Source organism: Convolutriloba macropyga, chromosome 5 (assembly GCF_964194025.1).
Source record: "Convolutriloba macropyga chromosome 5, txConMacr16.3, whole genome shotgun sequence".
Classification (NCBI taxonomy): domain Eukaryota; kingdom Metazoa; phylum Xenacoelomorpha; order Acoela; family Convolutidae; genus Convolutriloba; species Convolutriloba macropyga.
Window position 1 is genome coordinate 46391871 of NC_134472.1, and position 10283 is coordinate 46402153.

The window sequence follows — 10283 nt, forward strand, 5'->3', positions numbered from 1 at the left end:
CAATAAATTCGAGCTAGCGTTTTCATGGACTAATTGATCTGAGCATAGTGTCTTTCATACCACGTTTGGTTCAAGCATGGTCTTTTCATAAGTTGAGGCCGAAACCTAAATAAGCTGTTCCTTCACTGATGTGGTTTACATCTAATGTCAGCATGATTAACCTTCAATTAAATATAACTTTACTTGAAGAAAAAGAAAACGCTGCCAACAGCTTCATAATAGAGGTTCATTCAAGCACAGTCATTTGTCTTTGGTCAAAACACAGGTATATAGTGCAAACGGCGAGGTTGCCATGACAACGTAAACACGCAAAATCCGTCAGGCGTTAAAAGCTGAGCTGTTTGTGTGCACTTATTGAGAAGGAAAACAACAGTTGTTCGCCTGTTTCTGTAGATTAACTTAGTGTAAACCCCGTGAGGTCTGTTCACATTGGTGTGTAGCTGTGTGAATATGTGCCTGTGTTTCGTTTACAATCGCAGTGGTACCTGCTGCTAAATTTGTGTCGTTTTCTACCGGTTGTTTCTCATCCAATATCATCCTGTGTATATGTTTGTTGTATGTTGCCATTCGCCATTTGCTACACTAGCGCTCTTTCCGGTCCTAGTAATATTGGCCGACAGGGGGTTTAGCCGACATACAAAAACTAAAAGTTTAGCTGACAGCTTGATTTTGATTGGTCAGCAAATCTAATTGGCCAAAATATCACTAGTTCGTTCAGCCAATAAAATTGCTGTGCGGTGGGGTTGTCGTCTTAAATTATCATTTTTTTGGTTGTCGGCTAAACCCCGTGTTGGTCAATTCGGCAATCGCCGTGCTTCCCTTATTGATATAGGTGAGACAGAACGATATCATCACATTCCATTCTCCTTTTCCCAGTTTTTCCCCACCGTTCCTAGTGGCGATCGCTCACTTCGCCGACAGTGGGTCTAACCAACAACACGAAACAGGAATATAAAGCCGACAACCCCACCGCACACCAATTGTAAGGTCTGGACGAACTAGTGATATTTTGGCCAATTGGGCTTCTAGACCAATCAGAAATCGTCGACTAAAAACCTTTTCCTTGTCGGCTAAATCCTCTGACGGCTAGTATTGCGAGCACTGTTCCTTGTATCTGTATCTATCTTTCCATCCGTCTATGTACCCTTTTCTAGCCCCTGTTTTGTTCACACTCTCTTGTGCCGTTGATTGCCTCCTGGTGTTGGGAACAGCAGCTACCCCTACATCTACACATGTGTATGTTGTTTATGCTGTGTGTATGTGAACAGACTGTGCGCTAGCTATCTCCATGTGTATGTGTGTGTTGCATTCTGTATTTGCTCTAGCTGTGCGTCTGTCTGTTTGGCGCTCCAAGGTGTCGAATGGAAAAACAGCCGACAAAATTTAGATAAATTAGGTTTTTAAATATGAGGAGAGTTGAAAACATTGTTTGAGAGTTGACGAAAAAGACAGAAAATAAAAAAAATTAGTTAACAAGAAGGGAACGCTAAAAACAGTGAATGAACATTAAATCAGAACCATGATGGTGATTAGCCAAGCAATTTGAATTAAAAATATTGTAGCAATATTCATCTGATAATTTGTTTCTTCTGTTTCTTCGTATGCGTATTGCTGGCGAACAGCGTTAGGCCAGAACCTGCTTGTTTTTCAGCTGGTTCTTATTATCCAGCATTTCCAGCTGGTTCTTGTGGTCCAGATTTTTATTATCCAGCATTTCAGACTGGTCCTTTCATGAGCAACAATGCTCTTTTGGTGAATTTGGTTTGGAGGACTGTAATTCTTGTTTTGTATGAAAAATGGTTTTATTGTGAGCAACTCTTTCAAAACAGGAATGATGCAAGAAATTACAAATGGAATTGTTACAAATTTTATAAACATACAATTTTCTGAAAAAAAAAATTCAGAAACGAATACGTCGCCGAAAATGCTTATTTTTTTTTATCTGACTATGACCATATGTGAGTTATGTAGCTGTGCATGCGATACTGCGTATTGAAGTATGACATTACGCACATCATTGATAAAAAGGTTTTAGTTTAAAAATGCATGCAGTTTTTATCCTACTATTTGAAGATTGGTTCAGATGATAACGTCTGAAACAAAATTTTGCAGGACTAAAACATTCATGTATAGTTTTTTTCTTAGCTTGATATATCTTGACAAAGATACTACTTGTTCAACGTAATTTCTCTTAGAAAGATGAAGCCTTTAGGAACAAGAAAGAACACGAGAATGGGTTATGCCCAAGATACAAAGCTTTAGACAAGTTGTCATAATTATCACAAAATTGCAAGTAAGAGATACTGATTCGAATCCAGTACTGGGCAACTTTAACAATATTTCCGCCAGCTTAGACCCAAAAACACCTTAAAATTATACCTTGGTATCACCTCAGTCCAACTTCAAGTGTACAGTAGAACTCATGCCTGCTTTAATTTGGATCAGGAAACATGTGAAAACAGCGGCAGATATCTCCCATCCCAATCTGCTTTGTGGGCGTTCGATTGTATAAACGACCACCTGTGCTGATATATGTGTGCAGTAGTTGCTAGCCTGTTTTCTTTCCCCCCTCTTTCATTCCCTCTTTTTCCCATGCCATCATCTGATTCTGACTATGTTCGATGCTTGCGTGCGTGCCTGCCTCCTCCCGCGCGGTGCAAATGCTCCCAATATGTTCCCACCTCTTTCTATCCTACTCCCTCTCAGCTTACTTTTCCTATGTCTATATGTCTATCTATCTCTCCATCCGACCACCATACGGAAAATGAAGTAGAAACACAGGAATATGCACATATGTGTGTGTGAGTGTGTGTGTGTGTGTGTATCACAAGTGAGAGAGACATATATACGTGTGTATGTGTATGTGTCGCACACTCTTAAATGTAGCTGCTGTTGTAAAATGCCTTTTGGTCCCGTAATTTCTTATTCTCATACTTCTAACATTCTCTCACTATACTGCTCACTCTCGCTCTTTCTATCTATCTCTTAGTTTTATTTAATATTTTTTATATCCCTTCATTGTGCTCCCCTATCTGTTATTCTGCTGGCACTATATGCTATGCTATACTATATACACTATAGTTCTACTAGAAAAGAGAAAGAGAGAGAGAGAGCTCTTTAGTAGTAGCTAGTTGTGATTATGCGATAGACACATGTGGTTAACATATGTGCGCAGTTGTGTCGCGGATTTATTCTCTTATTTCTATTTCTCCTCTCTCTTTGGCCATAGTACATATTGCACTAAACCAAAGTACACATTAGCTTTTACTTTTACTAAAATAACCACCACTCTTTCTAAAATATGTTCCACACCGCACAAAACACTTATCTTTGTCATACATAGATAGATAGATAGATTGATAGATAGATACTTACATATATACACGGACATACAACTCAAACTCAAAAAGACATCTTTCAAAACTCAATTTTGCTTTTTTTTTGCTATTATACTCAAAATTCACTTTTTTCATACACGTATGAAATAATGTATGCATGTATGATCGCTGTTATATTCTTTTCGCGTACCGTTTATAGGGGGAAATAATGCACATTACCTCAAAGGTATATAGCAAACATTATACTGTAATTTATTGCGAATATTGGGCGCCTGCACACACCCACACGTGTTGTGAATTTGTTCAATCTTGGACCGGGTCAGCCTTCTCCCTGCCCTGCACCTTATGCTGATTTGCCTTTATGGCTTTTTAATTAAATTTGTTACAAATTGGTGCCCATAAACTGTTCCACGTGTGCCAGGTTTACCAAAGCCTCTCTCAAATTCTAGGAAATTATCTCTTCCAACTTTTTTGGTCATAATTTGCCAGATTTCGAATTAAGATAAACTTTTTGAATAAAAGTGTCGCTGGCAAGCTGAAATTACTGCACTTTTAGTTGAGATTGAACAATATTTTCTCTACTATTCAGGTTTATTGGAAAGTTTTATCCCAAATTCAAAGTCAACTTTGCTTCGAATTAATTTAATACACATATGCAACCATTTTTATGGTGAATTACTTCTTACCGTTCAGAAATTACTGTTAGTTATACAAAAATGTCTGAGAGCGCTTCGCGTTCAACTCGAAAACGTCGAAAGCCAACTAAGCCAAGTCGTCATTCCCCTAACAGCCAGCAAGATTCCACATCGGCCGGAAATCCTCTGACGTCACCTGAAAATGCAAAATCAACGACGGCTGAAGATCTCAACACAAATGACGAAATAATATCGGGATCCGAATCCTCAGCAAACATGACCACATCGTCAACAAGTAGCCTCGATTTCCTGTCCAAGATTGTCGCAAGTCAGCATGACATTGACAGTTACATGAGTGAAAAACGAAGTCGGATGATGTCACCGAACGGTGGCAACGAAGAAGGATCCGAGTCGAGGTCTGAGTCGCCACAGGACTCGCTGGATCTCTCGATTGGATCCCGGTCGGGTTCTCAGACGTCTCCAAGTAACTCTATGACTGCCAATAGCCTAGGCGCAGCTGCATCAGGTATGTTACTATGTCATTAATTTTTTCTATGGAATTCTTTAATCAGGTGAACATTCTTTGACGGTGATCTGTGAATCCGTGATCAGAAATGATGCCTCTCTCAATATTGCCAATCATTTTCATTAGGCTGCCTTAGTCGATGCAGAATGGTTTCCTTTTAGGAAACTGGCAGAATAATGGCTATCTTCCAATTTCTGACAGAAGGGTAATGATATATAACTGATTCTGCTGTCAGAAAAATGGCAAAATTACAAAAATGTATTTAAAAAATCCTTGTGTTTGACTTTGGTTCAAATAAGGGGTTGCTTCTGTTAATCCCATTTCTTTCCTTTTTGATTATTGTGGATGTTACAATTCATAAGTTGCCTGATTAGCCTCGTCTGAAATGGCCATCATAATCATTGTTCAGTATGCTTTTTTCAGCCCTTGCTCCTACAACCATAACGAGTCAATCACCGCGTCTGACGTCATCAACTTCTCACAATCTCAGATCGTCATCAAAACAAACAACAGCCGCTTTGAAACAAACACAGAAAACAATCACTACAATTCCCCCAGTGGTCCCACCTCTAGCACCCCCCGTAATCAGCCCCCATCTGGGTTCAAACAGTGCTGCCACAACACCTGTGATTGAACAACAACAGCAGCCGGACAGTTCCATTATGACTCAGTACGAGGAGTTGAAGAGCAAGGCAATGACGTCACGAGCAAGGAGGATAATAGCGAATGCACGGGAGAGGAACAGAGTACACACCATCAGTTCTGCATTTGAGGTGCAAATTCATTTTTATGCATTGATAGGGATAAAAAAGATCAATGCTGCGTGGAAGCAATTAAAAATCCACCCGTATCATTTCGCAAAAACATATGGGTCGGAACTAAGTTTATTGTCAATTCAGTTTCCTTATTTTGAAAAAAAATGAATAAATAACAAAAATATAAAAATGGTTGCAGTTATGTCTCATTTCCGAAGCCATGCAACCCATCTGATGAGATTCCTGACATGTTATTCACCATTAAATAGAACATCACGACTCATACTTTTTAAAAATGGTTTCATACAGGCATCGTAATTTTGATCTCAACGTTGCTTTGTAAATCACACTTTGAATTGTATTGAGGCGCAATCTATCGGAGAGGAGTGAGCTATTACCATCGTTTCATTTAAAAAAAAACAATTCATTCAGTCACGTCAGAACGCAAAATTGAGTTAAAAAGCAAACGGCCTTTAAAAGCGCTATTTTAAAACTTAATTTGAAGTCATGTGTACTGGGAGTGTCTTTAATGTCCTGTTTGGACATAATGTTCTAACCCGGCTATTCCCAAACAATGTTTAAACTTCAAAGGGTTGTGCTACATGAGCGGAGTTACGAGTAACTAAATATATGCTGATTTATTGGTCTGTTTGCCTCCAGAATCGATGTTTCTTTGCTACCAACAACGAGAAGAGTTGTGAAAAAATTGGATTATTTTTTGTAGTCTTTTTGACTTCGTCTCACTAATGACATGTCCACTGGCGTCCTAAGCCGTAGCAAGTTAATCTATTTTCCTTTTTCATTTGAAAGCTCGCACTTGTTATGTCATACGAATTTAAAAAATTTGTTTGCCAGAAATTTTTTGAAATTTGCAATCTCAAAAACACCAAATATTTTGAGATTTGCAATTCTTCAATCTTATTTCTGCGACCTTTTAGCGTAGTCTCAACAAAAAGTGAGGTCGCAATCCTTTTCAACTCGATTTTAATGTAATCTCCATTGATGTTTCATTTTTTAAATAATGTTTTTTGGCGTTTATAATACAAGTTTTCATAACTTTTGAATTTTTTGTGGCAATTTACAATTTTTGAGCTTCTTTTTTTGCTGTTTTATCCGATCATCACATTAATGGCACATTAATGACAAGACATATATCACATTATTGGCGGTGAAAGAAGGCGCTATTGATCAGATTTATTATCTTAGTGAATAGAGTGTGATTTTATAGGCTTCGACTCCGTTTCATCGCAAAATTGAATGTACTTTTTTGATTTTTGTATGTAATCGTTCTTTTTGTAGACGTATGATGTCCAGGTCTCAATGGTCTCCCTGGATAATGTCAGGTCCCCTTTTTTGTTTTCTGTCTACTCGTCCATTATTCTTAATAAAGACAGGTCACATTTTGCCTGATGAAATGCAAGGGACAATTAATTCCTGGTGGACAATGAAGTCAGAAACATGGTTGAGAGGGGTAGGCACATTTCCGAGCCTCCTGGTTAATATTTTAATTTTAAAAGTTTGCTACGAATAATGAACATGCGCTCCTTTTTAACAAAACGGTTGAATCCTGATTCCACATAAAACGCCGACCAATAGAAATCTATTTTGCTGTTGGAACTGCAGATTTTAAGAATGGTCTGAACAAAAAATATATTTCTCATAACAAATAGTTTTTTCAAAACCTTTTATAATTATTTGGTTAATTTCCATCGAATCAGCTGAGGGCTCATACTTTAGATGACAATTTAATCATTATTAACCAAACAGCTGTGGTAAAACAGATATGTGACCATCGTCAAAAACTCATTGTAAGGATCGAAATTTTGAAATACGCTGGTCTTATCTGCCAATTATATGTCAAAATTAATGAAAAATGAAATTTTTTCTTGGTACATGAACTGATTCCTTTGTACCATTTGATTTTTTATTAGAATAATTTCAAAGGCCCTTTGCTTTTTTCACTTTGAAAATTCATTATTACATTTGTTGACAATTTTTTTTCGAAAGCTTGATAAATTTCCCCAATTTTTCTGACATTTTGTAATTGAATACATTGCCATGCAGTGGTCTTATTCTTTTTATAGATTATAGATTTTTGTCGGAATTTTTTATCTGAATTTCCTTTATTTGAAAAGGAGTTATGGGCCTTGAAGGTTGCCTAGTGTAGTTTTATTGTTTACTATTTTTGCCTTGGGAGACATAACGGCATAAAAAGTTGATGAGTTTGTCTCTGCTGTGTCTGTCAGTCATATTGCTGGCTTTCTTTTTCGTTTGAGGATAATTGTCTGTTAGGAATCAAGGCGTTGGAATGTAAGTAATATTCTTAAAATAGTAAAACAGAACTCTGTTTTTACTGTTTTAAGTTTGTTGTCCTCAATTGGTTGTCAGTTCCTGTTTCAAAATGTTTTTCGAAGTAAATGTTATTTTGTGGCTATCGAAATTTGCTTTTGTACCTTTGCTTGAATCATATACTGAACATCAAAAAGTAACTGAGCACCTTATGTTTTTGTGAAGTAAAATTTGAATGTTTGGCAAAAAATTACTTTAACTTAAAATTATTGATCGGGAGAACTTCTCTCCTCCACCAGTCATCAGATGGAGTTCGGTTTTTGACATCACAATAGCTGGGCTAGCGGTCAGTTTTAACACGAAATCCCATATAGCCAGCAAGAGCACTAGCGAAGGAGAAAAAGTGCGGGAAAAATTTTGATAAAAGTTCGGGTAATTTCTGGTCAAATTTTCAGTTTTTATTTGGTAGCACTATAAGGTGCTAACTTGCTTTTGATGTTCAGTATAATTAGATTATATGTGACTTACTTCGTTTTAAATTGGACCTTTCTGAAATAACTCAAACAGCCCGTTCTTAGCGCACAAGTTTTGTGAAGAGCTCCCTTGCATTGATTTTGTTGAACGCTTTTTTCGAACATATTATTTGCTGAAGGGCTACAGGCTAAAAAGAGCTGCTAGATCTTAAACTGATAGTCATTCATGCTTTTGTTTTCTTCCTTGAGCCGCCATTCTTACAGTTTTTCTTTAAATTTTTATAGTCTTATTATTTCCCAAGTCACTATTTTCCAAGATATCAAATGTTTCTAATTATTTCTTATCAATATGTAAATCTGGTTTGATTTGAAAACGCATTTAAATTCGTAAAAATTGACCAAACTATTGTATTTTTTTAAAACAAAAAGTGGTCTACCAAAAGTATCTCACCAAAAATTGCACTGATGTTACATTTTCAATTTAGGTTTCAAGGTTGTTTGGAAAATTAGAATTTACTTGATGTCTAAAAAAATATTTTGATGTCTATAAGTTTCCGATAAGTGCATGTTAATTACTCAACTTGTATTCATTTCAGCAACTGCGAAAGAGCATTCCTTGCTACTCTGGCAACCAGAAATTGTCCAAACTGGCCATCCTCAAAATAGCCACTTCCTACATCAGGTGTCTGAGCCACGTTGCAGCCATGGATCCAGGGGCCATGACTACTGCTCCACACACCAAGACACCCACCCCAATCCCAGGAAATGACCCGAAGCTGTCTGAGTTGGTGATGCGATGCACTGTAAACGTGTTGTCGGATGGGAAGCTAAAGAGACCAGAGGTTAGTATCTGATCACTTTTCGAACACAAGTTTTTTTGATTAGTCGAAAATCTGTTGCTAAGTTGCTGCTCTGTTTTCTTGTCGATTATAACACGTATGTAGCAAATTATTGATTAGTTGGTATTTTTGAATGATTTACCGAACGATAATTTTGAGATTAGACCGAGACCAAAGGCAGTATAAACTTTTCGACTGTTAAAGAGCACAATTTTCAGAATCGAAATTAAAATCACTCTATTTCATTTGAATATGTTATGGCAAATTCAACTTCGAAGCGGTTTTCCTTATACACTTGCATTTTGCGAAGCTGCAATAACATTAATTTTGTATATCCGACAAATTTCAGTTAATATTAGTAACATTTTCAGATATCAGGTGTGGATGGAGGCGATAGGAACGGAATTAGCGATGGAGAGGAAGACATGGACTGAATGAGTCGCGCTCCCCGATTGGCTTCTATCCAATGACTTACTGACCTTCAAACTGCTGCTCATTTGATTCTTTGTCGACAATGATTTGTTCTTCTCACTTAGTGCAATGATCTTTTACAAGAGACAAACAAAAAAACAACTATCATTTATTCCCATTTTTACATCTCTCTATCACACATACATTATAATTATATTTGTAAATTGGCCAATTCAAATTTATTTTCACTACAGATGCCCAACCATAAACAATATACGTTTTGTTGTGGAGTACACGATCTATGGAGTTTGAAACGGCCTAAGCAACGGTCTGTTGTATCTTGATTAGTATAAAATTTGAATAATCTAGGATGGAGGTCTATCCTATTCACAATTCTACTTGGAATAGATCCTTGAAGGATTATACTACAGGGAGGGGTACTTACTTCACAAACCTTTTACTTTTAAATAGAATAAAGGGTTATTTCAAACCCTCCGTTCAATCCTTTTTTATGTTGTCTAGGCATTATAGCACTTTAACTAATTAAATGATAAATGGTGACACCAGTATAGGTTTTCATGATCCTCGACTTAAATAGATATTCTCTAATCGTAAGAGGTTTGTTACTAAAAAAGTTTCTTACTAAGAAGTTGGTGACTCTAAGGTTGAGAACTATACCAGGCCCTCAATTCAACTATTTGGACACTGGATCAACCAATATACTTAAACAAGAATGAAAATGACGTGAAGAGTTCATCGGTGTTCACACTTTAATCCAGATTGACGAGTTATAACCCACTTGAATAGAACACTAAGACGTTGCCCATCAGGTACTTAGGGTTACTGTAGACCTTTAGGAGTCTATTTGGTTCACCCGGCCACACTACACGAGATAACCTAACTTGCCAGTCTTTCAAGAGGACGCAGCCTTAGCCTCAGATTATTACTATTCAACTCCTGGAAGGAGCGCGACTGGTTAATGTTCTGAGAAATCAAAAAGTCTTGCTGGTGCCCACA

At 37.1% G+C, this 10283-nt stretch overlaps 1 protein-coding gene across 1 annotated transcript; it reads left to right on the forward strand.

The window, feature by feature from the left end:
* Positions 1–2894: 2894 nt before the first annotated feature.
* LOC142340043 (uncharacterized) lies at positions 2895–9517 on the forward strand. The gene is made up of 4 exons (XM_075390444.1): positions 2895–4499; positions 4923–5272; positions 8613–8858; positions 9227–9517. Exons 1-4 carry the CDS (start codon positions 4055–4057, stop codon positions 9287–9289), a joined length of 1104 nt encoding a protein of 367 aa, XP_075246559.1. The 5' UTR covers positions 2895–4054; the 3' UTR covers positions 9290–9517.
* The last annotated feature ends 766 nt before the right edge of the window (positions 9518–10283 follow it).

Excerpts from the sequence above, each read along its gene's own strand:
- LOC142340043 (XM_075390444.1), top strand. The coding sequence starts at position 4,055 with ATGTCTGAGAGCGCTTCGCGTTCAACTCGAAAACGTCGAAAGCCAACT. Across the intron at positions 4,500-4,922 it reads CCTAGGCGCAGCTGCATCAG|CCCTTGCTCCTACAACCATA; the intron begins GTATGTTACTAT and ends TGCTTTTTTCAG. Across the intron at positions 5,273-8,612 it reads CCATCAGTTCTGCATTTGAG|CAACTGCGAAAGAGCATTCC; the intron begins GTGCAAATTCAT and ends TATTCATTTCAG.